Source organism: Dendropsophus ebraccatus, chromosome 2 (genome assembly GCF_027789765.1).
Source record: "Dendropsophus ebraccatus isolate aDenEbr1 chromosome 2, aDenEbr1.pat, whole genome shotgun sequence".
In the NCBI taxonomy this organism is placed as follows: Eukaryota; Metazoa; Chordata; class Amphibia; order Anura; family Hylidae; genus Dendropsophus; species Dendropsophus ebraccatus.
Window position 1 is genome coordinate 74,610,078 of NC_091455.1, and position 27,605 is coordinate 74,637,682.

The 27,605-nt window shown below is 45.0% G+C and overlaps 1 protein-coding gene across 1 annotated transcript; it reads left to right on the forward strand.

The window, feature by feature from the left end:
- Nucleotides 1-382: 382 nt before the first annotated feature.
- On the forward strand, nt 383-24,192 carry CIDEA (cell death inducing DFFA like effector a). The gene is made up of 5 exons (XM_069960107.1): nt 383-546; nt 9,017-9,164; nt 9,738-9,884; nt 16,881-17,062; nt 22,593-24,192. Exons 1-5 carry the CDS (start codon nt 494-496, stop codon nt 22,717-22,719), a joined length of 657 nt encoding a protein of 218 aa, XP_069816208.1. The 5' UTR covers nt 383-493; the 3' UTR covers nt 22,720-24,192.
- The last annotated feature ends 3,413 nt before the right edge of the window (nt 24,193-27,605 follow it).

The following is a 27,605-nucleotide window of genomic DNA, read 5'->3' on the forward strand; positions in this document are numbered from 1 at the left end:
GTGCGGCCGTCATACATGTCCCCGCTATGTGCGGCCGTCATACATGTCCCCGCTATGTGCGGCCGTCATACATGTCCCGTGCGGCCGTCATACATGTCCCCGCCATGTGCGGCCGTCATACATGTCCCCGCCATGTGCGGCCGTCATACATGTCCCCGCTGTGTGCGGCCGTCATACATGTCCCCGCTGTGTGCGGCCGTCATACATGTCCCCGTTGTGTGCGGCCGTCATACACGTCCCCGTTGTGTGCGGCCGTCATACACGTCCCCGCTGTGTGCTGCCGTCACACTGATCACTACACGGTCTCCCCCGGTTCTCCATGAATGAAGTGACACATGACGTGGAGTGTATGGGCCGTAGTGCAGGAGGAGTGCATTGTAGTGATGGGGCGGGGGGAGGAGATCCAGCGTCTCCATCACTGGAAGTAGAGGAAAGGTCAACCTGCCGCTGCTCAGTGCTCGGCGGGGAGAGCGGACGGCGGACACACGGGAGGATGCAGAGCGCTCGGGACTACGCTAATGCCCTAACCCCCAAGGCGCTGATACGGTGAGCGGCCACAGCACCGAGCGGCCTGTGCGGAGGGTGAGCCGGTCCCTGCTGTCATGTAGTCTATAGGCGACCATGATGGTGCGGACACAGCTGTGTGCAGTCAGTGCAGTATATAGGCTGGACAGGGCTGCAATATGCCGGGACATCTGTAGCCGGGCAGGCTGGGTATATATTATATATACTGTGTGTATACCCTGTGTGTCTGCACTATGTATTTATATACTGTGTGTGTATATATATATATTATAGTACACACTACTGTGTCTATATGTTGTCTGTTTGTACTGTGACACACACATACTCTTATATATATATATATATATATATATATATATATATTGACTTGTGATTCAGCGCAGGTTACCACCTGGTCAGTACGGTGGTGCAGCTGGTTGGCCCTTGGGATGGCTGGGCCCTTGGGCCGCCCCTGGTTTAGCCTTCTGGTTTCCATAAAGTTGGATAAGTACATTGCAGGCCGGCCACTACAGATAATTCTGCCCTCCTAAATAATAATGGGGTGTCTACAGACTTATGGGACTTATACACAACGTATGTCTGTAGCACAGGCAGCCACTGGGGACATGCATAGTTACTATTCACCGGTGTTGTGTAGGGGAGCTGGTCATTATGGTGTGTGTGTGTGTATATATATATATATATATATATATATATATATATATATATATATATATATAATGATGAGACTACTATAAGAAGTGATCCTGTAGTGTAGGGAATCCTGTCCGTCTTCTGGTATCCAGGATTCGGCGGCTTCTAGTTACTTGGGCTCGGAGAAGACTGCAGATTTGCTGCAGCAGAAAATGGACCAAAAGGCAGAAGTGGATCCAGATGAAAGAGAAAATCTGAAGAAAGGAGACATATATCCTCCTCCAGCTGGATCCACTTTTGCCTCTGGCTCATTTTCTGCTGCAGGAAATCTGCACCATGTGTTTTTAGCCTAAGATCCCAATAACCATGTACAGCTGGAGCCATGCCCCTATGCCTTCACCAATGGCCATGTAATGTTGCTGGGAATATATCGTATGATCTTAATTTTGCAGTATTGAAAAGGATAGTGGCTGTGTATCAGTAATATAAAAATACAGTGGTATACAGTTTATATTTAACATGGGAGCCTATGGACATTGTATGACACATATGCTTATACAGTGACATGTGTCAGAAAATCCTTCCAATCCTGTAAATTTGTGAGAAGTCTTAAAGGGTCAGCAGGGGGCCCTCCTTTGCCTGAGGCCTGTTTTCTATTACATGGCCCTGACCATGAGCAGGACTAAGTAGTTATATGTTTGCATTGCATTGACATTAAAGACTTAGCTAGTCCCAGCAAGGAAGAGCGGAGTAAGATACCACAACGTTTTAGAGGTACACAAATGATGCAAAAACAATTCTGACAATAACACAGAAAATAGCTCTTTATATTATATGGCTCTGTGGAAGCTGGACACCTTGGAATATAATATGTATTTACTTTACTTTATGATAATACTTTTACACACCATTTGCACAGCATTAAAGATCGCCTGGTGCCAGAGATTTGTGATTTACTTCTATTAAAAAATCTCAAATCTTTGAGTACTTAGCAGCTGCTGTATGTCCTGCAGGAAGGGGTGTATTCTTTCCAGTCTTAAAGAGTGCTCTCTGCTGCCACCTCTTGCCATGTCAGCAACTGTCCAGAACAGTGGCAAATCCCCATGGTAAACCTCTCCTGCTCTCCAGACTGGAAAGAGTACCACTTTCTGCAGAGTATACAGCAGCTGATAAGTACTAGAATTCTTAAGATTTTTTTAATAGAAGTAAATTACAAATTTATGGCATCTATTGATTTGAAAGAAAACATTTTTTTGGTGAACAACTCTTTAATGATTATTGTCTGTGTTTTATAGTGTATAATAGTTACCCCAGGTATATATAATACTCCACCATCTCATTAGTGTTGTTTTATAATCCTTTTAAGACTGTAATCTTGAAAGAACAAGCCTATGTACTTGCCTGTGGCAGAAAAGGACTAGTTACTCTTCTTTATGTACTGGCGCCCTAGCTTGGGGCCGGCGGCTCTTGACACCTGTTTTTCTGTCTTTGCAGGTTTATAACACAGTACTGAATAGCAGAGAATAATAGGAATGATATATGTTTATGATTTACAAGACTAGGGTCACACAGGACGGTTGTTTTAGCTGTAGGCCAAGGCTACTTAACAACAAAAAACCACCTACAACTGCAATTATTAGGTATTCTATGTGGGTGAAAGGTGTAAGTGACCTTGGGACTACAGCTGAGCCAAACTACAGTAGGTTTAGGTCGGCCAAACCCCGAACACTCTGCATTTGACCCCCAGTGGCAGGAAAAAATGGGTGCAGCCTGAGGGCTTCCTGGAAAACATGGATACTTGTGATTATAGCAGAAGTTATTACATTTAGTAGTATAGAGAACACAAAACCGTGTGTGGCTGTATTGCTATATTACAGACGTATACCATACAGAAACAGAGCAGGCCATAAATGTCTAATCACTGGGGAGAAAACACCCAGGACCCCTGCCAGTCCTCTGTGCCGGTCAGCTGTGGCTCCGGCATGTACAAAGTGAACGTCCTGAAGCAGGTTACTCCAACCATTGTGTAGTGGTGGCTCCTGGTTGGGTTTTGGTGGGGCTTTTTGGGTCTGGTCCTGTGACATTGGGGTTGCAGGGCCGTTCCATGGCCTCCCTTCCCTGCACGTGCACGCTTTGCAGGGTTGGCGGTCGCTGACCGACACGGTGTGGAGTTAGCATAGGGACCCGTGTGGACCAGAGGACCTACGCGGTGGTACACGGGGCAATATGGCTTGATCAATTCATATACAGACACTCTGGTGTTGATTTTTAATATAGGCCTAGCGGCATTAGTATCAGCCATAGATGGGATGTGCAGCGGTTCCATTCTCTCCAGTTCGTATATTACAGACGTATACCATACAGAAAGAGAGCAGGCCATAAATGTCTAATCACTGGGGAGAAAACACCCAGGACCCCTGCCAGTCCTCTGTGCCGGTCAGCTGTGGCTCCGGCATGTACACAGTGAACGTCCTGAAGCAGGTTACTCCAACCATTGTGTAGTGGTGGCCAGGGTCGCCATCAGGAATTTCGGGGCCCCATACAACCAAAGTGTCTGGGCCCCCCACATTAATAAAAAAAAAAAAAAAAAATTGTGTGTTGGCCCCACGCCTTGCTGGGAGGTATAATTTGGTTCAGATTAATTCTAGAGAACTGGCTCATATTCCCCATTTTCCCAGTGGCTTAAAATGTAACCTCTGTTATACAGTTATAAAATTATAGAAACTAAATGTGAACAAGGTGCAATGTAAATGTCACCATACAGACACTTATTTGTATAGCTGTCTCTTGTGCTCTGTACGCAGTGCATTATACTCACCCTTGCAACGTACAATTTATAGCGTGTCTACAAGCCCAGCGGGGCTCATTATGATGGAGACTAAAACTTATACAAGAGTGGGGTAGGGGTTCCCCTGTATTCAGAATGCTGTTGAGTACTAGGCAATGCCCCGTTTGGGGTTATTGAATCTTGAGGGTCTGGGGGGGGGCTGTTTGATTTGTATATGTTCACCAATATCCCCTCCCCGGTATGCTCACTAACATAGAATGTTGATAAGGCTAATATAATGAGGCTGTTCCATGTTAGTGAGCATATACAAATCCCACAGCCCCCCCAGGCAGACTAGTTTAGCTCACCCAAGCCAGTGATAGCGAATACATGGCGGTGAGCAGGCCTGTATTTAGAGTTCATGCTGCCCTAGGCACTTTGCACGCAGAGGTGCCCCCCCCCCCCCCCACGTTGCTGTACATGCATGGTATATACCCTGGCACTTGGGTGCCGCTCTGCTTGATGCCCGCTGTTCTCATCAAACAGACGTGATGGAGGAAGGAAGGAGGCCGGGGACATCTTAGTTTGGGGACTGGTTCTGTCCAGTGTTGGACTGGGGTACCTGGAGCCACCAATATACAACCAGTGAGACACGACATGCTGACCCGCTTCTTTCCTGAATTCATCTGTATCTGTGACAAATCTCAGAACACCCTCCATTTATACAGCTCTCAGGGTATGCTGGGAGTTGTAGTCTCTGAGAGGACAACCCTTTAATAAATCACTGTGTGCAGAGTCTCCTCGTGGCTGCAATCTGTGGGTGACAACCATCAGCCCTGAAGGTCCAGCAAAACATCTGTCTACAGCCGCAGTTATCATAGGATTGTACTACTTTACTACAACTCCCAGCATATCCTGAGGGCTGCAGACTGTCAGTACATGCTGGGAGTTGTATCCTAGGTGCATCATACACTGGATGCTTTGTGGCACATAAGAATACATAGATCTGTGGGGGCTCAGTGCAGGGAAGTGACCCCAGAACAGCACTAATAGGGGATAGAACAAAGCATCTACCCCTATATCTTATTAGTGATGTTCTGGGGTCACTTCCCTGCACTGAGCCCCCACAGATCTATGTATTCTGATATGCCACAAAGCATCCAGTGTATGATGCACCTAGGACCCAACTACAGCAGCTGCAGGCACTACAACTCCCAGCATATCCTGAGGGCTGCAGACTGTTCTGGGAGTTGTAGTGCCTGCAGCTGTTGTAGTTGGGTCCTGGAGGCGTTGTGGGAAATCAGAATACATAGATCTGTGGGGGCTCAGTGCAGGGACGTGACCCCTGAGCCCCCACAGATCTCTGTATTCTGATCTCCCACAAAGCCTCCAGTGTATAATGCACCTAGGACCCAACTACAACAGCTGCAGGCACTACAACTCCCAGCATTTACTGACAGTCTACAGCCCTCATAATATGCTGGGAGTTGTAGTGCCTGCAGCTCTTGTAGTTGGGTCCTAGTTTAAAAGTTTGGGTTAGTGTACTGTAGTGACCGCAGGGCTGTGTCAGTACACTACCGCAAACAATACACTGACCCATTGAGACCCCAATGGTACAAGGCTGGGGGCAGGGGAGAGGCTGAGGGTTAGGGGAAGAGGCTGGGGGGTCAGGGGAGAGGCTGGGGGGTCAGGGGAGAGGCTGGGGGGTCAGGGGAGAGGCTGGGGGGTCAGGGGAGAGGCTGAGAATGCAGGGGGAGAGGCTGGGGTCAGGGGAGACGCTGGGGGGCAGGGGAGAGGCTGAGGGTTAGGTGGAGAGGTTGGGGGGGCAGGGGAGACGCTGGGGTCAGGGAAGATGCTGGGGGGCCGGGGAGAGGCTGGGGGGGCAGGGGGAGAGTCTGGGGGGCAGGGGAGATGCTGAGGGTTAGGTGGAGAGGTTGGGGGGGCAGGGGAGAGGCTGAGGGTTAGGGGGAGAGGCTGAGGGTTAGGGGGAGAGGCTGGGGGGCAGGGGAGAGGCTGGGGGTTAGGGGGAGAGGCTGGGGGTTAGGGGGAGAGGCTGAAGGTTAGGGGGAGAGGCTGGGGGAGGCAGGGGAGAGGCTGGGGGCAGGGGAGAGGCTGGGGGGCAAGGTAGAGGCTGGGGGTCAGGGGAGAGGCTGGGGGGTCAGGGGAGAGGCTGAGAATGCAGGGGGGAGAGGCTGGGGGGGGTCAGGGGAGAGGCTGGGGGGGCAGGGGAGAGGCTGAGGTCAGGGGAGAGGCTGAGGTCAGGGGAGACGCTGGGGGGCAGGGGAGAGGCTGAGGGTTAGGGGGAGAGGCTGGGGGGCGGGGGAGAGGCTGGGGGGGCAGGGGAGAGGCTGGGGGGGCAGGGGAGAGGCTGGGGGGCAGGGAGGAGAGGCTGGGGGGCAGGGGGAGAGGCTGAGGGTTAGGTGGAGAGGCTGAGGGATCAGGGGAGACGCTGGGGGGCAGGGGAGAGGCTGGGGGGGCCGGGGGAGGGGCAGGGGGGGAGTCTGGGGGGCAGGGGGAGAGTCTGGGGGACAGGGGGAGAGTCTGGGGGTCAGAGGGAGAAGCTAGGGGTCAGGGGAGACGCTGGGGGGGGGGCAGGGTGAGAGGCTGGGGGGGCAGGGGAGAGGCTGGGGGGGGCAGGGGAGAGGCTGGGGGGGGGCAGGGGAGAGGCTGGGGGGGGCAGGGGAGAGGCTGGGGGGCAGGGGAGAGGCTGAGGGTTAGGGGGAGAGGCTGGGGGGGTCAGGGGAGAGGCGGGGGGGGTCAGGGGAGAGGCTGGGGGGGTCAGGGGAGAGGCTGGGGGGGTCAGGGGAGAGGCTGAGGGTTAGGTGGAGAGGCTGAGGGATCAGGGGAGACGCTGGGGGGCAGGGGAGACGCTGGGGGGGCAGGGGAGAGGCTGGGGGGGGCAGGGGAGAGGCTGGGGGGGCAGGGGAGAGGCTGGGGGGGGCAGGGGAGAGGCTGGGGGGGGCAGGGGAGACGCTGAGGTCAGGGGAGAGGCTGGGGGGGGGAAGGGGAGAGGCTGGGGGGGGGGCAGGGGAGAGGCTGGGGGGCTGGGGGAGAGGCTGCCCCCCAGCAGGGGAGCAGCTGAGGATGCAGGGGGGCGGGCGGCCGGGAGAAGGATAGGCAGGCAGGCTGGTTCCCTCCCCCCATGCAGCGCCGAGGTCCGGGGTCCGGGGCAGGTGTTGAGCTTCCGGCACACACAGTGTGACAGAGGCCGGAAGCTCCCAGCTGCAGCCCCGCGTTCCCAGATCTTCTCTCCTGCTCGGCGATGACGTCACATCACGTGAGCGCCGCCGAGCAGGAGACAAGATCCGGGACCGCGGGGCTGCAGCTGGGAGCTTCCGGCCTCTGTCATTGTGTGTGCCGGAAGCTCAACACCTGCCCCGGACCCCGGACCTCGGCGCTGCATGGGGGGAGGGAACCAGCCTGTCTGCCCATCCTTCTCCCGGCCGCTCCGTCACCCCCCCCTCCCCCCCCCCCCCCCCCCCTCCCGGCGCGGACTAGGCACCCGTGGGCCGGTGCTCCCCCCCATCAAAAACAGGTGGCAAGGGGGGCCGTGCGGGCCCCCCTAGCGTAGCGGACGGGGGGCAGCGGCCGGCGGGCCCCCCCCCCCATGTCTCTTAGGGTCCGGGCCCCGTACGGCAGTACCAGTTGTACTGCCTTATCGGCGGCCCTGGTGGTGGCTCCTGGTTATTGCAGAACAGCTTCCATTCAAGTGAATTGCAGCCACATGAAGGTTACAGCAGGCAGCGAACCACATGCGGTTTTTGACTATAGAAGAATGACAGAAGAAACACATGGCTTTTGAATTACGAGGTTGTTTACAGAGGGTCCAAATTTACTAAAAATCTATTTGAGATTTACGAAAATCTACCAGAATTCTGTCACAGTTTGGACCAAAATTGGCTTGTCGTGCATCTCATTTAGGGTAGCTTCACATGTACCGTTTTGCAACGGATTTTATGCTGCGGATCCACAGCAGATTTGATCTAAATAACTGAACACAACATCAAATCTGCTGCAGATCCTGTACATGTGAACGCGTATTATGTATTATACACAATTTTTATGCCATGTTCAAAGAGGGGATGCAGCTTTGGTAAAAGGGGGAACGGCACAAGTTGTGACACAGGGCAGAATGACACCAAGCTTCTTGCATAGTTTAAACCAACTAATAGTTGCCCCAATGTTAGACTAGACAGTCTAAAGATGCAATAGATTTATTTAAGGGTTCCTATCATTCCAGTTTTCCAATTAAATGAAACAGCTAAAAAACAAAAATCAGGTGTGTTTTGAGGCTTAATGGGTGTTTTACACATCAAAAATCAATGTGTGAACATAGCCTGAGACTGTACCCTAAAAAACAAATTCTCAGCTGCACACTAGTGATCGGCGGACACCAGAAGCAGCAGATGATCTGTCACTTAGCTAATTCTTGTGAGCCGGCCAGGTTCCTCCTATAAGCAGATTATTGGATTTATATTAAATCTGGAATGCGATGTAGTTTGGATTAGCTGATCTTTAGGCAATTACATTAAAATACTACTCAGGTTGTGCTCCCGAGTATTGCGCTGGTAAACCACACAAACCAATGGACACAACTACAGTGTGAGGGGTATTTTTAGCATTGTAGTCTGGGGGCTGCGCTGTCCTAGCAGCTGGTGGCTTTTTCTAGACATTTTATAGCCTTTTCTATGGATAAGTTAGGAGTACACATCAAATATGAAACATACCCTATGGTGTTTTGTATTCTGGTGCTGACAATGAGCATTACAGTGTTGCCTAAAACGATAAAACATTTTACTTTTTTAAGGCACTGGGCTAAATAATCAAATCTACTTGGGCATCTTTTGGAGTAAATTGCTCCAGATTTGATGTTATAGATGGTGCACGCACTTTTTATTACTTTTTTTAAAAGTTTTTGCTTGCCGTGGCTTTCGTTTGTGTGTATTTTTCATCTAACTTTTATAAAGCATATACTGTACAACTGTTTTAGGCACATAGATGTGTCAGTGTATACCACGGTAGGTGCTGTAAATAAGTTCTGAAAGAAGCACCAGATCCATTAATATAAAGTATGTTGTTACTTATTTACAGATCAGTTACTACTGTGGGTTCCTCGTTGACTCGCAAAGTTCTGTTCCCACCTCTTCCCCCTCCACAACGACCCTATCGAGTATCCAATTGCGACAGAAGCAGACGGAATGGTATAGTAGCTGGTACATTAAAGGAACTCATAGAAAAGGTATTTGGTTTGATTGCTTTCATTACTATGGAATCCCGACCGGAGTGTATACACTCCTGCTGGGATTCCATGCGGCTGCACACAAAGCTGCAGACAATATGTGTGGCTCTGGTCACACTTTACATTGTCTGCTATAGGTAATTGAAATGCGAGCACACTGGACTGCGCCTGCATTTCAATTAAAAAAAATGAAGTTTATCCAGCTGATACTGCAGTACCGTCCGGGATGAATTTCACAGACAACGGCCGTGTCACAGAACATTCGCTGTCATACACTGTGTGAACCCGGCCATAGGCTGTATCCATGTTTTTCAGGACTCCCTGGGGCTGCATCTAATTTCTGCAGCCATCAAATGCGGCATGTTCGGATTCACTAATCTCTACTCAAGCATTAAGTGTGAATCAAACTGCTGCATACATACAAGGTTTAAACAACTGCAGCAGGTTACAGTACTGCTGGAATGACACAATGTATGCCAATTTAGAAAAAAAAAATCACATGTTAACCACATGACTTTTACTATAAGTAGTACTGTCCTGTAATTGTTCTAATCTGCTAATTTGTTATTGCAGGCGGTTGGGACGTTGTTTGTCACCACAAGTGTTGTGACCCTGGTGCTAGAAGAAGATGGGACAGTTGTTGACACAGAGGAGTTCTTTCAGTCATTGGAGGACAACACACAGTTTGTGCTTCTTGAAGGACAACAGAAGTGGGCACAAGTATGTCTTCTGATGACATGGATCGTGTACATCTGTTAAAGCTTCTATAATTGTTCACGTCAATTGCCTTAGATAGTGACAGCTATGTGTGTATACTGTATGGATAGGGCTGGGCGATGTGGCCAAAACATAAAATCTCAATCTTACATATATTATATATTTTATGCTAAATAAACTGAACGTAGCAGCGGCAGTATAGAAGATGAGGGGTGTAGTAGTAGCTGTGGCAGTATAGAAGACTGGGTGGTGGGGTAGTAGTAGTAGCAGCAGCGGCAGTATAGATGAGGGGTGTAGTAGTAGTAGTAGTAGTAGCAGCAGTATAGAAGAGGCAGGGTGTAGTAGTAGTAGTAGTAGTAGCAGCAGTATAGAAGAGGCAGGGTGTAGTAGTAGTAGTGGCAGCAGCAGTATAGAAGATGAGGGGTTTAGTAGCAGCAGTGTATAAAATCAGGGTTGTAGTAGTAGTGTAGTAGATGAGGGTGTAGTAGCAGTATAGTAGATGAGGGGTGTAGTAGTAGTAGAGGTATAGTAGCTGAAGAGAGTAGTAATAGATTAGCAGTGTAGTAGTATAGTAGATGAGGGGAGTGGTTGTTTAGGACAGTACAAGTAGGTGTGGTGTGGTCAGGGGCTCTGTGTCGGCTCCTCATCCACTTTCTCCAGTGACTCCTGCTATTCCTTTCCTGCTCCTCCCTCTTCCTTTGGTTGTGGCCCTGAGGTCTTCTCAGGTTGTGGCTGCTGATGGAGGATCTCTGCTTCTGTATACAAATGGTGGAGGGTGAAGCAGAGGTCCTCTGAAGTGCTCTTCCAGTTGCAGCTCCTATCCCGACCAGACTCTGTGTTCCTCCATTACCAAGATAAGTGGGCTAGACGCCATCAGTAACAGCGCTGCCTGGGTCCTGAGCTCTGTTGCTTCTCCTGAAGGACAGAGCATGCAATGATATTTTTTGAAAATCAAGCCGTGAGCCACCTAAGAGCAAAAATCTATTTGATTAATCAACCAGCCCTATGTATACATAAACCGTTATATCCACAGGCTAATCTGGTGCTTTGGAGCACGGGGGGCAGCACCGATCCGACTTACTCCGTTGAAATTTATTACGATGGGTTGGCTGGCCGGGGGCGGATCGGTGCTCTGGGAGTGGTAGTCCCACCTCCAGTGCTCCAAAGCGCCTGATTAGCCTGTGGATATAACTACTAAATACACAGAAAGGATGAAGGTAGGAAACATATCATCATCCTTAGCATCCGGTGCACAAAAGGGAAATATTATCAGGTTAGATTAATTTAACTTGCTGATATGTTGGCTTTAAAAGAATATACTTACTCCAAGCCTCTGCAAGGACCGTGCCAACGTCCCTGCTTCTCTGGTTCTTGATGATGCGCCATCCCTGCCAAAACTCCACTCAACTGATCAGGATCAGGTTGAGGCAGACATCGCCGTGGCCAGTGATTGGTGGAGCGGGACAGTGACGATGCATCATCAGCAACCAGAAAGTAGTCAAGAGGACTGGGAACATAGGTGCGGCAGTTACAGGGTCAGGGGGTAGGTGAGCCAATATTGTTTTTTCTTGTTACACCAACCCCAGCATGTGTTAACAAATTTAAATTCCCAGACAATACTAAAGAGGTTATCTAGGCTTAGAAAACATGGACGTCTTTTTCCAGAAACGGAACAACTCTTGAGCTGAATTATAATACCACTCCCATATGGGGACAGGGAAGGTCCTGTTTTTGCTAATCAGAAGCTGTTTGTTTTCTAATCCCAGATAACCCCTTTAATTCTACAACCTAAGAACTCAGTCTGTTTCAGATTAGGTTCAGGAGGGACAGGAAGGTTTTGCAGGCTTTAAATCACACTAGCTTATAGCCATAGTGTAGTAAAAGATAAGCACTTAAAACATATAATCTTATATTTTTATTTTTTCTGAGTTCTGTTGGTCAAGGATTTTATATTTTATGAAAATGTTTAATATTTCCAACATTTGAAAGTGTACTTGTCATTAAACAAACAAAAAACTTTTCATGTTTTAGAGACCCTGACTGATCACAAGAATGAGCCAGGAGAAGTACATGTATTGCTTGTTCTGTCACAGCTCTGTATCACGTGACCAGGACGGACTCAGAATGTAAATCTATGGGGTATTATGGTCTCAGACACAGAGCAGAGCAAATTGTTTACAAATGCCTACATTTTTGTATGTCACCACTAGGTGGCAGGCAAGTATTACATACACAGCGACACATTCTAGATGCTTTGTGGAACAGTTGAGCATAGTTGGTTAAAATGTCACATACTAGTCTAATATACAGCTAATAAAACCTAGAATATGAGATAAACACTTATGTACAGCAATTCCCTTAGAGTTCTCAGTGAACACATAACTGCCAGACATAGTGCTCATCATGGTACCCCAGTTAGAACAGTCTCCATGACTTTAGTCATAGCAGTGCCTACTTCTCCATACTTTTTCAAGAATTAAGAGTTTGCATCTGTATTGTCAATTGTGTTTTTCTTATCTGACATAAAGAAAAATCGTGATCAGTTGCAGAACACCAGCAGTTTGACGGACCCTATTGACTTTTCATCTGGTCCATTGGGTGCCATAGAGGTTCGGTTATTTTGTTCACATGCTGATCTGCCCAGGAGAAGGTGTTCCAGAGTTAATGGATATGAGAAGTGTCCTCCTACTGGGACACTAATGTCATGTCCCTGACCAAAATAGAAACAAGCATAAAAAGTTCCCTTAGTAACAAATTTACAAAAAGCTATAAAGGAGAGCTTGAAATCCCAGGGTGTTAAAAGTGCATAAGAAGGTGAGCTCAGCTAAAGATCAGGATTTTGATTTCAATGTCAGGTCCATCATGTTCTCAGAAAGCCATTTCTTCAGAAGGTTTAAAAAAAAAATAAAAAAAACTTTTAAAAGTGAACGTGTTAGTTACAATTCACATTGCATAATGCTGACACTGTTAGGTCAGGGAGACACATGGTATCTTTCTAATATATCTAAGGAGCAAGGAGGCATTGTAGCTAGTAGCATTTTGTGGTGTTGGGAAAGCCACTCTGACATGTCACAATGGAGAATAAAAGCATTTTTCTATGTTCTGGAAGCTGGAAATATGAAAGATACCATGTGTTTAGTTTACCTAACAACTATCTAACACTCTTAGCAATTTGGAACTTGAATAAAATCTGACAGATTTCCTGTCAAAATTTTTTTTATAAAGAGGCTAAAATTTTTCCAAACAGAAATAAAGTTTCATATGTTGCCTGTAAAATGGACGTTTTTCAGTCTTAAATTTTGTGGGATCATAAAACTGAAAGGGTCTTTTGGGGCTTTCTGGGATCTGCGGTTGAGCATAATGAAGGGCTGGGTCACCTCTTTTCTGGGGCACAGTGCTGTACATACAGTTGTATGTGCAGCTCTGTCTCGTTTACTTAAAGTGACACTGTCTCCACACAGGTGTAAAGGGTAAATTTAGCAGTTTTCATACCTTATTTTATATCATACGTCATGGTGCTTGTTCCAGTAAAAAGTGATCTTTTATCATCTGTGGATTGTGCTATCTGGACGGGGCTTCACAGCTGAAGCGCCACTTAGCCCCGCCCACAACACTACTGTTGACCCTACCTCCTGTGACGTCATCAACACATAGGCCCCACCCCTCGAAAGCCTAAAGGTCTAGGCCCCACCCCCTCTAGGTCGACCCATATCAATGGCCGCTGAGGGAGCGGGGCCTATGCGCCGGGAGACAGCAACGGTGAGGTTGTGAGTGGCACTTCGGTCGTAAAGCCCCGCCCAGATAGCACAATCCACAGATAAAAGATCATTTTTACTGAAACAGCCACCATGATGTATGATATAAAATAAGGTATGATAACTGCAAAACTTACCCTTTACACCTGTGTGGAGAAGTTAGAATGCAAAAAGGGGGTGACCGTGTCACTTTAGGATGGACCCCCACTGACTCATTCTAAGAATAGGCCATCAGTATAAACTCAGTGAAAACCCTCTTAATGTGGGAGAGCGAATGTTTAAAATTTTGTAGATTCAGCTAATAACAGGCGTGTTCTGTATATGCATAGTAGTAAAAATAATTAGTTAGATTAGTAATGCTGTTCCTGTGAGTTGCATGGATCTAAGAAGTTGCCGTCATCACCTGTTTTATCATTGTTTTTTGTTTAGACCTTAAGGCTAAATTCATAAGTTGCTTTTACAAGTTTCTTTGGGAGCTTGTGTGATCATTTTTATGGTTATCTAATCTGCTGTAGCCTCTGTGTACTGTGTACCTATTGTTGCAATAAAACAACATCTTGTCTGTGTGCTGGAAGCAGAGACATCCCTGACAGTAAGGATGGGAAGGGGGGTGAGAAGGCGCTACAGCCCTCAGCAAGTCAGGAGCTTGGGAAAGCCCCTCACACTTTGCACAGCATTTTTCTACATTCTGGAAGCCCATATGGGCTAGGGATGTCACGATACCAGAATTTTGAGTTCGATACCGATACCAGCTTTCTTATTTCGATACTCAATACCAATTCGATACTAAATAAAGTTTAAAAAAAATAAGTAACAATACAAATATAAGCGATATACTTATTTATGTGATTTTTGATAACTTTGTTACATTTTATAGTTCGGACAATTACGCATGCAATGGATGTCAAACATGTATGTTCCTTTTCTTCCACTTTTTTTTTTTAAAAAAAAAGCAAAAGGGATTATTAGAACCTTTTATTGTGATTTTTTAATAACACTTTTTAATTCCCCTCAACCCTGCAGCATAACTCCCTGTGCACAACAGCATACCTCCTTGTGCACTACAACTCCCATCATAACTTCTTATGCACTACAACTCCCATCATACCTTCTTATGGGGATTTGTAGTGCACACGGAGGTATGCTGGGAGTTGTAGTGCATAAAAAGATATGCTGGGAGTTGTAGTGCCCAAGGAGGCATGCTGGGAGTTGTAGTGCCCAAGGAGGCATGCTAGGATGTTGTGTCGGGAGGCTTCTGCTGCACAACTGCAACTCTCAGCATACCTTCTTGTGCACTACAACTCCCAGAATACCCCCTTTGTGCACAGAATACCCCCTTTGTGCACTACAAATCACCATAAGAAGGTATGCTGGGAGTTGTAGTGGACACTGAGGTATGCTGGGAGTTGTAGTGCACAAGAAGGTATGCTGTGATTTGTTGTATCAGGAGGCTGCTAATGCAAAACTGAAACTCCCAGCATACCTCCTTGTGCACTACAACCCCCAGCATACCTCTTTATGCACAAAAAGGTATGCTGGGGGTTGTAGTGCACAAGGAGGTATGCTGCTGGGAGTTGTAGTGCGTTAGCAGCCTCCTGACACGACTCTCAGCAGCATGCCTTCTTGTGCACTACAACTCCCAGCATACCTCCCTGTGCACAAAGAGGTATGCTGGGGGGTTGTAGTGAACAAGGAGGTATGCTGCTGGGAGTTGTAGTGCGTTAGCAGCCTCCTGACACAACAACTCCCAGCATACCTCCTTGTGCACAACAACTCCCCACAAGAAGGTATGCTGCGAGTTGTTGTGTCACTGTACCCGGGGGAAGGGTGGTGGTGGGGGATCGGGCAGGTGCGGGGGACCGTGCTGCACGGGCGGGTGCGGAACTGGCAGGTGCTGGATGGTGGGGAACTGCCAGGTGGGAATGGAATAGTTAAATGACTGCCGCCCGAACACGCTCGCGGGCCGCAGTCATTAGCAGTGGGGGCCGCTCCATATGCAGCAGACTCCTGCTGCATATGGAGCGGCTCGGGAAGGGTTAAATGCTGCTGTCAGTTGTGACAGCGGCATTTACCCTGAATAGCCAGCACCAGCGCTCGCTATGTGCCGGCTATTTGAATTTGCCGCCGCCGGGAGCGGAGACCACGTGGGCGGAGGAGGGGACACCAGGGGGCCGGGGGTGGCACACAGAGAACACGTCCGGCGCTCAACTAGCCGCTGCCCGTGTTCTCTGCTCTATACTTTATATTAAGCTGCTCTATTATGCAGCTTAACATAAAGTATCGATACCAGGAAATCCTGGTACCGAACCGTTTTTATGCCCGAAATATCGATAGTAGTATCGATATTTCGGTGCATCGTGCATCACTAATATGGGCTATTTAACATTTTAAAGCGTAACTGTCATTTCAGGGTCATTTTTCTGAAAACATTAAATATCAACAGTACAAGCGATTTTTAAGAAACTCTCAAATAGGTTTTATGTACTAAAAGAGTTTCCTTCTGTACTGAAAAGGCAATCTCCCAGCCTCCCCCCTGACATCAGAAGCAGCAGGATTTCTGTCTCCATTATGTGGCTATGGAGAGGGGAGGGGCTGTTAGGAGTGAGTGAGCACGGAGGATTTCTGCAAAGCACAACACCCTGCAATCTTCTCTCAGTAAGTTCATAGATGAGCACTGACCTTTCTGACCCCAGAATCCTGCGTTTTAGGTGCCCAGACAGTCTACAAACAGCTGACCTTCATGTCACCTCTTCCTGCTCCCTCATCTCCCTCGGCCCCTCCCCCCTCCATAAGGATAGAATGGAGAGAGCAGAGCCCGTCTTCACTGGCTTCTCTGTAATGAAGACGTGTTTGCCTGATAATGCACAGATAAGAAGTCAGGGGAGGAGGCTGGGAGATTGCTTATTGAGTACAGAAGGGGGCTTTTTTGGCTGATGAAACCTATTACAGAGTTTCTTAAAATCGCTTGTACTACTGATTTCTGCAATAAAAAAAACATGACAGTTACGCTTTAAGTGCTGCTTTTAAAACTGATCCATCATACTTACCGGCCTGGCCTTGACAACACTTTGACGCAGGTCGACAACTGCTTTAGAGATGTGATTGGTTACTATAGACCGTTTATACCAGTTTCTATTTTACACATGTCTTTACCCCACTCAAATAATCTGGGTGCCGCACAGCCATTGCCAATGTGTGTAGCTTCAAATGACACAATGACAATTGTGCACTCTTCTGTTCATAGGGAAGAAATGTTAAACCATCCACCCAGCAAGGGAACAAGAGAGGAATAGCCAACATTACACTGGATTTGTACAAGTTGAGCCCCAAGGATTTTATTGGCTGCTTGAACGTAAAGGCAACCTTTTATGAAATGTACTCCGTATCTTGTGATATTAGATGTTTAGGTGCAAAGAAGGTGCTTCGGTGAGTATGCTCTCTACATTGGGGACATTTACAGACAATGAAGTGTCACAGTGACTCTGCATCTCATTATTAAATGAGTGAAATATTGCTGCATGTTATCTAGTTGTGGCGGTTCACGCAATTTTCTGATCTTGAACGTTATTTATGACCAGATCAAATGTCAACTTCCTGACGTTTGAATTTGTGTGTAAGGGGGTAAGTTGCGGAAGTGTCAGCTGGGGCTGCATTCAGCAAGAAACCCAGAGACATACCAGAAGGGCACCTGGAGTGCATGAAGAGGCAAGAGTCATATATTGTTTTCTATACACAGACACCAGAGTACCCTTTTTAAAGCAAAGGCTGCACGGACATCACTAATACAGCCGTGCCCGCATGATTATCTATATAATAGGCACAGTAAGCGAGCCTAGCTTGGCCTGCAGGTCAGGCCCTGTAATACAGCTCTAAGGATGTCTATCCTTTTATGAAAGCAGAAATAGATCATATCCAGTCAGTACAACTTTTAGTGGTTGAAAATAAAAACTTTTTATAGACGCCTATGGGAAATTATCAGGAATATTAGTGGCGAGGTACCTACAATAGATTATTTTCTTCTTGGCTCCTGTGAGTCAGTTTCTTTGAAAAAAGTATCCTCTATTCTTCTCAATGATTGATCATACCTCAAACTGGACTGGAACAATATTTTATATTACACAGCCTATGCAAGCTTATTCAGTGGCCCAAATGTCTTATATTTGATGCTTGTGTATTGACAGGGTTTCACAAACCCCAGTAGCCAGGCTGCCAATGCCCCTACACAATTCTATGAAAAGGGGTACTAATATGAGGAACATGAACATGCATCAAGCTTAGGGGGGTGTGAATACAAGGCTAAGGCGCATGATTAAGGTTTTGTTCACACAGAGCAAAACTGGCAGAATCCTGCCAGCCTCTGTGTCATAATGACAGTCTGTGGGAAGCTCGTGCATCTCCAATCTCCGCGCTGAAGGATGGGCATGTCCCATAGATTGTCATCATGAATTGCGCCAGTTTTTCTCTGTGTGAACGGAGCCTTAGGCTCAGGGGGTGTACATATGAAGCTGAGGGGCATGAACCAGGCTTGGGGGTGTGAAAATGAGGCTCAGGGGCCTAAATGAGGCTCAGGGGGTGTGAATATGAGGCTGAGGGGCATGAATTAAAAAACAAAGAAGATTGTCAGCAGAAAGTGACCACTTGGTCCATCTAGTCTGCCCTTTTAGTATTTCCCTTCGTATTATCTTAGGATAGATATGTTTATCCCAGGCAGGCTTACATTCAGTTACTGTACATTTACCAACCACATCTGCTGGAAGTTTGTTTCAAGCATCTACTACTTTCAGTTAAAGGAGAAGTCCAGCAAATGTTAAAGTATTGTATTGCCCCCTAAAAGTTATACAAATCACCAATATACACTAATGATGGGAAATGCTTATAAAGTTGTTTTTTTTTCCCTGCACTTACTACTGCATCAAGTCTTCACTTCCTGGATAAAATGGTGATGCCACGACCCGACTCCCAGAGCTGTATGGGCTGTGGCTGCTGGAGAGGATGATGGCAGGGGGACACTGAGGGACACAGGGCACTGGAGGGACACTGAGCATCCCTCTGCCATCATCCTCTCCAGCAGCCACAGCCCTCACAGCTCTGGGAGTCAGGTCGTGACATCACGATTTTATCCAGGAAGGGACTTGCTGCAGTGATAAGTGCAGGGAAAAAAAAAGCACTTTATGTGCATTTCCCGTAACAAGTGTATATTGGTGATTTTTGGGGGGTAATACAATACTTTAATAAAAATTCTCGCTGGACTTCTCCTTTAAGTAATATTTTCTCATATTGCTATTGATCTTTCCCCTAACTAACCTCCCTCTTCCCTCTTGAAACTTATTTAGTCCTTTAACATATTTAAAGATTTTTAATCATGTCCCCCCTTTCTCATATTCCCTCCAGACTATACAGATTCAAATCCTTTTAAGGGGGTTGTCCAGTGAAAATCTTTTTCTTTCAAATCCTCTGGTGTCAGAGAGATTTGTAATTTACTTCTATTCAAAAATCTCAAATGTTCCCACACTAATAAGCTACTATATGTCCTGCAGGAAATGTTTTCTTTTCAGACAGACACACTGCTCTCTGCTGACATCTCTGGCCCAGACAGGAACTGTCCAGAGCAGGAAAGGATCTCTATAGGACTCCTCATACAAAACCTCTCCTGCTCTGGACAGTTCTTGTCACGGCCAGAGATGGCAGCAGAAAGGACTGTGTCTGAATGTAAATAAAACAACACTTCCTTCAGGATATATAGTAGCTTATAAGTAAGGGAAGACTTAAGATTTTTAAATAGAAGTAAATTACAAATTATATAACTTTCTGACACCAGTTGATTAGAAAGAAAAAGATTTTGGCTGGACTCCTTTAAGTCCTTCCTGATATGTTTTATGACTGACACTCACCACCATTTTTTCAGGCCATCTTTGGATTCTATTTTATCAATATCCATTGTTAGGTGAGGTCTCCAGAACTGGACACAGTATTCCAGATGTGATCTCACCAGAGCTCTATACAGCGGGTTCACAATCTCCCTCTTCTTACTGTTTATACTTCTAGCTATGCAGCCCAGTATACAATTTGCTTTCCCCACCACCTGGTTGCACTGGTGACTCATTTTAGGCTCAGAGGGTGTGAATATGAGGCCGAGGGGCATGAATTAGGCTCAGAGGTTGTGAATATGAGGATGGGGCAGCATGATTTTTTTATCCCTATGCATCTAAATGTAATAAATTCTAGTACCAAAAAAGAAAAAAAACAACAACCCTGTCCTCCTACTTATCCAATATTCTCCTACATGCAATATTCTGCTATTTTCTTACTCGCCCAATGCCAAAAGGCATACATGTGTCTAGTGTAGGTGGGGTTGGCCAAGCCGAATTATATTTCAATTCCCTTCTTGTTTCCTTTTTGTATGTAGACTTGCTGCTTTTAACTGCTTCTTTTTTGTTTGGTCTTCTTAGTTTACCTTCTTTAGGGATACTCATACAACTTCAGAGGAGTGAGGAAAATAAGATTATGTGAATGTGTAAATGTCTCCTGCTGTAATTGGGATACATTCCACCTCTAAATGAAATGTGCATATCTGGATGAGGAGTGAATGTTTTTCCTTACCTCACTTACTGTGTCAGCCTACATGTTCTTTCTTTCACTCGCAGCTAACTCTTTACGCTAGAGACCTTAGAGAACAGTAAGATCATCCCTTGATTTATACAGACCAGCTGTTCTGCAGAACGCAGCTGTTGTATGTCCAGTTGTGTCTTGGAGGAGTTGGGCCACACCTGCCACCATATCCTGATTTCATCCTCCCTGTCAGGCTCGCTCACACAACTGAAATGAGAGCTCTAAAAGCAGCGCACAAATGGTCACACAAAGCCCCCTTCCGAATGTATCTCTATGTACTCTACTTACTCTGTTCCAGATAGGACGACGAGAGAGACAACTCCATAAAGACATGGCTCACAGACGTAGAGGGATTTACAAGGACTGTAATAATCGTTGCCTATCCTTATGTTTCTAGCTGTACTTTTGGGCCAAATATGCTTATTGTATATTATACTTGTGGGATCAAATACTAAATCTAAAATTGTAATAGTTTTCAGGTTTTAAAAAGAAACTTTTTTTTATACACCATATAGACTGTAAGTTTGTTTGACATATATTCTTTATACGGTGGTTAGCTTTCGGCTGAGTGCTCACTATATTTTATCATATGACTGAAATAGGAGGTTCAACTTCTGTACCGAAGTAAGGGTAGCTTCACACATACCAGATCCGCAGCGGATTTCATGCTGCGAGTTTGCAGGATCCTGGTAGTGTGAAGTTGAATAGGTCACATACCCGCAGTGGAATTTTCACTCCACTGCAGATATGTAACCCGGTCCCTTTAACGCCCCGCCACCCGGAGCCCCCGGCTCGGAGTATACATTACCTGCTCGGCGCCGCTGCTGTGTGTGAGGCTTCCAGTGATTGGCTGATGGGGAGCGAGGGGACCCAGGAGCCTCACACACAGCCGTGACGCCGAGCAGGTAATGTATTCTCTGGGCTGGGGGCTGCAGGGGATTAAAGGGTCCGCTGCGGATCCAGTACGTGTGAAGCTACCCTAAGAATGATTCTCTCGTTTTTTCCAGTATTGTTTTAAAGAGGAAGTAGCAAATATTCTGAACAAAGCTTATTACCAAACCAAAGGATTATTACCAAACAGAATCTTCATGTAGCTTATCATGTAGTTAAAACCTTGGCCCAACATAGTCATCTTTAAAATAAAGCAGTTAAAGGGTTATCCAAGGTTACAAAACATATCTGCTGTCTTCCAGAAATAGTGCTACAGTTTGTTTGTGGTGTTGAAGCAAATGTTGGTGTAATACCATACACATCCTTAGCACAGGTGCGGTGCTGTGTTTGCAAAAAATCTGCAATTTTATTTCTTATCTCAAATAACCCCTTTAATTTATATGTTGAAACAAAGGGAGGAATTTATCAAGAAGGGGAAGGGGTGGGTTACTCCAGGTTAAACAAAAATGTAATTTTTCCCAAGCGTTGCTTAGGCATGGCCTCTCTGTGTGCATAGTATTTTATCATTTACACCTGCACCGAGGCATAGGCTGTGCCCATGTTTTCCAGGGAACAACAATTTTTCTCTTCACAAAGTGAGAGAAAAAAGTTAGTGCATCCTATAAAGCGAAAATATGAAGATATACTTACCTCATCCGAAGCTGTAACCCTCTCCCTGTCTGCATTCAGCAATGCGATCCACTCCTCTGGTAGTGTTGCTAAGGCTGAGATGGAAGATCCAGATGAACTGCAAGCACAGTCTTCTGTCTCAGTGGTGCAGATGCGGTGAGGCAGTGAAGTCGCAGTCCCTTTATCTGCTCTAAACGCACCAGCACTACTGAGATTGGGGTTGGGGTATTGGGTAAGATGAGGGGGGGGGGCAGTGAAGGGAGTAAACATCTGTAAACCCACTGACCACCGATAATAAGTGTTTAAGGTACAGTGGTGGGGAGGGGGTTTAACAGACCACCAATTATTACACATATAGTAACTAATAGTGGAATTTCACATACATGTACGTCTGGTTGCTATACTTTCTCACCCCACATACATGTTAGTGAAATGTGAAAAATTTGTTGCTAAACTTTAACACCCTATAACATCATAAAAAGACCTTTACCAAAATAATGCCAACGTTACGCCCACTTTTTGGTTCAAAATATTTTTTTTCCCTTTTTTCTCCCTCTAAAAACTGGGTGCATCTTATAAAACAAAAATACATAAGTATACATACATACACATAGATTTTCTCAGATAAAGATGTATTATAAGGTTATATTAACAATAGTAAACAAATGTAAAAGAATAATAATAATTTTCCAGTGTCACAGAATCTAATATGAAATAACACTAGCACATTTATGTATCTTCCCCTCCTCAAGTATAACATTAACTTTGTTTGTTTATGGCTTTTTAGGAGCGTGCTGCGGATGCTGTCACACCTTGCTCAGGTAGCTGGGCATTTGCTTCTGTACAGTGGCTCATATTTACTTCAGTGGACAGATGACGATGAAAGAACATATAGAAGAGCACAAAACTCTTAAAATACAAGTGGGACGTCCTTTATCCATCCATTATAATGTATATAAGTAAACACTTTTCACTAGCTAAAGCTGATGGCAGCAATAAGCTTTTCCATATAACCACACAACCAACATGTGCATGTCTCTAGAGTCGGGGACACTTCCTTTTTCATATGCACTTTTTGTACAGCTTGTATGTTTTTTAGTTTTAAAGTGTAATGCTTCCACTTACAATGATAAAGCACTCCTCATATTTGCATTTCTGTCTCATGAGTTCTGTTACTCATATTGCATACCTCTATATTGTGTTTACATACGTTACAGCATGACCCTGATGTCTGCTGATATCCTGTGTCACTTTCACCAGGACCCAAAAAGCTGCGATATGGGGAGATATTTGTAGGACCATTAGAATGCACAGCTTGTGGTCTCCTGTGCTGAACAATAGAAACAACTCTGCAGAACGAAAAAAAGAAATATAAAAAAAAATTTGAGTAAAGAAAATTAGTTTTACATTGTGAGCACCTTGTCATATAGCTCCCTATATCCTAGTTTCCTGGACCTTTGGGAGCGATAATTCACAGAAAGCCTGTTTCCCACCACTGTATTACTAAGGCTGGACTCATACTGCATATTGTGTTTATGCTTATTGTTTTTATTCTTTTAAAACTGATAGAAACATAAATGCATTGATATCTATGGTGTAACAGAGAAAAACTGAGTATTTCCATTTATCCAAGAGTCACTGGTTTCCGTTTTTTTGCAGGAAAAAAAGTATACATTGCAATGTGGAGCTTTGTTGTTTTTTGTTGTAATGAAAGCCAGTGACGTACAGCTGAGTCTGATTTTAGTATGTTTTACATAAAGTTTTATCCATTTTAAGAATATACAAACATGTATGTTAAACAAAAACACAAAATACAGTGTGAACCCAGTCTAAAACATTTTAGTGGGTTTAAGGGGTTATTCAGGATTAGGAAAAGCACAGCTATTTTCTTGCAAAAACAGTTCCACTCCTGTCCCTAAGTTGTGTGGTATTGCAATTTAGCTCCACTCACTTCAATGGAACTGAGCTGCAAAACCACAGCTGAACTGAGCACAAGAGTGGTGCTGTTGCTTAAAAAAGGCGGCCATCTTTTTCTAAGCCTGGATAATCCCTTTAGAGGGACTAACTCCCTTCTGGAGACTAACAATTCATTCCATACATATCTTTACCTTATCTGTCTCCTTACCTTAGTTTTGAGCTGCTGCTTTCTGCTAAAGCCACAAAAAAGTGAGAGCTGTTCATTCTGTGTCTGCTATCAACCCCTCCTCCCCCTCTCTTCCAGATTACTAATGTAAACAAGTCCCTGACAGCCTTTATCTGCAACTTTGTAGCTTTTTTTTGTAATGCTGGGAGGGTTAATCTGAGGTCAGGTTGCTGATGAACTTACTTTGATTATCTCTTTCTTCGTTACAAAGTTACTACAATGTTGCAGATAGGGAGTTGATTACATCAGCCATCTGGGAGGGAGGAAGAGGGGGTTGAGAGCAGAGACAGACTGGGCAGCTCTCACAGTTTTTTGTGTCTTTAGCAGAAAGCAGCAGCTCAAAGCTGAGGGAAGAAGACAGACAGATAAGGTAATGTAGTGTATTGAATGAATTGTTCGTCTCCAGGAGGGGGGATGGTTTAACATATTTTACTTAACCAGATAACCCCTTTTAACTTCGGTCACAAAAAGTTTTGAATAGGAAACTTCTATTGCTGTTATCGGTTTTGTTTAGATGCTTTTATTAATACTAGTCCTTGAAGCTTTGTGATTGCTGCTAGTTTCAGAATTTGTATACTTCTAATTACTTGACATATATAATGTATAATTTATGGGTTTATGGGTACATACTTGATATTACTTTGTTTCTTTATTACTTTGTTTTTCAACTTGGTGCTGTTTAACTCTAAGTAAATTCTTATGTATCTTGTCAAATATGAACCTAACAAAAGTGAATATGTTTACAGTAGTTTTCTACAAACATTTGATTTGCTTGACTGATTCCTTTAACTGGACTTATTTATATTGAGAGTGATAAGGCTTGAAGGAACTCAATCTTTTTTTTTTTTTTTTCCCTGTGACGCAACTTTTTGTGAAGGTCATCACATACACTACTTCATTGAGGTGATGCTTGTGTCATGTGGTCCTTGCATCATTGTTCTGTTGACTTTGACAGTGTTTCTAAGCACTTTAGTTTGCTACATTTGTTCCGTCCTATTAATTGCCAACAAACAGACTCGTACAGCCTTCACTTTCCTGTGTTATTACCATACAACTAAATTTTTTTTTTACCAATTTTTAATATCTATGGTACGTTTCCTTTTATTTCGATATTTGAAAGTCTCCAAGCAGTTTTAGCAGTGGCTAGGTTACGTTTTACAACTTGAGTCAATGAGCATTACATGGAAAATGGATACCGTCAACTCTTAAGTGTAAGGTAGATTGTTTTAAATAAAATGATTTTATTGTCCTATTGCTTTGTCTCTTCTTCGTTCTCTCTACAGTTTGTTTCTGAATGGTGCTCAATTGACTCATTTCTGCTTTTGTTTTCAGAGATTTATTAATTGTATATCAGTGGGTTAGGCAATGGCTGAAGTTTAACTGAACAGATAGCCGCTAATTCTGTCTGGTGGCTGAATCAACAAGATTCAACATAATCATAAATGTGGGTAGCCATACAGCCTTCAGAACTACTTAGCAGATCGATGACTAAACCTAACATATAACTGTTCATATTGTCCTTTATTATCCATCCACATCATTAAAGAAGCATTCCACAATTTATTTTTTCATCCCTCCCCCCTCTGCTCCAATAATGATCGGTGTCCGCGGCGCTGCTTCAGTGCGGTCCTGCAGCACTGTTTAAATTCCACAGCTGTTCTGACCCGTCTTCTGTCTCCAGGGCTATTGAAGGCTGGAGGTCAGGGTCTCCAATGCATCTTTATGAGAGCGCCCTCATAATGCTGCATTGGAGACCCTGACTTCTTGTCTCCTTGGCTGCAGGGCTTAAAGACGTCACGTGGACACCCGCAGGATTTGAACGGCATTGATCATTATTATTGATGAGTATATACGCCAGTGGGAGAAGGGATTTAAAAAGTTGTGGAATGCTTCTTTAAAGGGGTAGTGCGGCGTTTAACATTTATTCATTAAATAATCGTGGCTGAGCAGCTAATGACGCGGCAGAGGAGGGCCGTCATGAGGGACGGCTGGAGCGGTCTGGCTGGCCTCCCGAAGATGACGTCGTCGACCCAAGATGGCGGCCGGGGTCGACAGCAATTGAGTAAGTATACTGCACCACACATCCAGGGTGGAGGGAACACGCGGAAGGGGGTCATTCACTTAAATAACACACGTTACAAAGTTGTATAACTTTGTAATGTGTGTTATTTAGTGAATAAATGTTAAACGCCGAACTACCCTTTTAAGCTCAAGGTATAGTATCCCTGGGATGATAGTCTAAGCGAGAGTTTTGAAAAATGGTAGCAACTAGCAAAGCGATAGAGTGGGTAGTATCGCTAATAATTAAGTCACAAAGCAACTCACCACACCTTTGGGTACTGATCAAATCGCAGCTGCTGCAGCATCAGCTCTGCATTTTGTCCATTTCTCCTTATGCTGCTTCACTCTGCTCTCCAGCCATGTCTCTCAGTGTCTGCATCAAGCTATAAAATCACAAATAACAGCTGCATCAGACTTTGGGAGATGTAACAATTTATTACCAAGAGTCAGCTGTAATATTTTTCATGACTATAATCAATCCACAGAAACAGATGTATGTATAAAATGTGGAGTCAAAAGCGTGCAACAGGGAGGGACACATCAAGGCATTTAGGGTCATGAGCCATTGTTAGTTGTAAATTGCTTGTGCTTTAAGGATGTGTCCACAGTATCAGAAAATGTTTTTTAATGCAATCCACCCAAGATATAACTTACTAATACAAAATACAAATTGTGCTATCTTCAGCATGTTTTTGATTGAAATTTTATCGGTGGCCATGTAAAGCCATGCTTTGGCAAAAACATAAGTGTTTTCCCCTATCTTTTTTCTCCTGTAATACAGATAGATATGTCTTCTAAAAACTCTATGTCCCTTTTACAAATAGAAGATTTTCCGTTTTTTACACGAAGTGATTTTGAACGATTAACGATCGCAAACCAGATTGTTTATCGTTAATCTGAAATCGTTCACCATATTACACAGAACGATGGTTGTTAGATACTATCGTTATTGCGATTGTTACCATGATCGTCTATTCCTTCTGATCTCAGAAAAACACAGGCAATGTGCTATTAGGGTATAAACCCACACACCGTATACGTAGCGTATTTACTGCTGCGATAAGCAGCAAACACGCAGCAGATTAGATCTAAATAACTGAACACAGCATCAAATCTTCACCATCAAATCTGCTGCGTATTTGTTGCGTATCTGCTGCGTATACGGTGTGTGGGTTTGTACCCTTATACTGAACGATTAGTGAAAAAATGCAGAACTTGAGCAAATGAACGTGGTATTACAGCGAACGATTAAGGATAATTTTAGGTTCAGATCTAGATCAACGACATACGAACGATTTTTCGATCGTTGCCTGCAATTACACAGAACGATTGTCGTTTGAATTCGAACGATATAATGATTTTTTTGCACCATAATTATCCCGTGTAATAGAGCCCTTAAAGAGTATGACCTATAGAAGCCTGGGAGAACTCATGGAATCACTATTCTTACAGGCTGTTCATCTAGCCTTTTTAATTTTTATCTAATATACAGATATGATACAGATACAGGCTACAGCCAGATTTGTTTAACACAAATGCCAGAACAGGTCCCATCACGTGCATTAAAAGCATGCATATCACCCCCCCCCTCCCTCC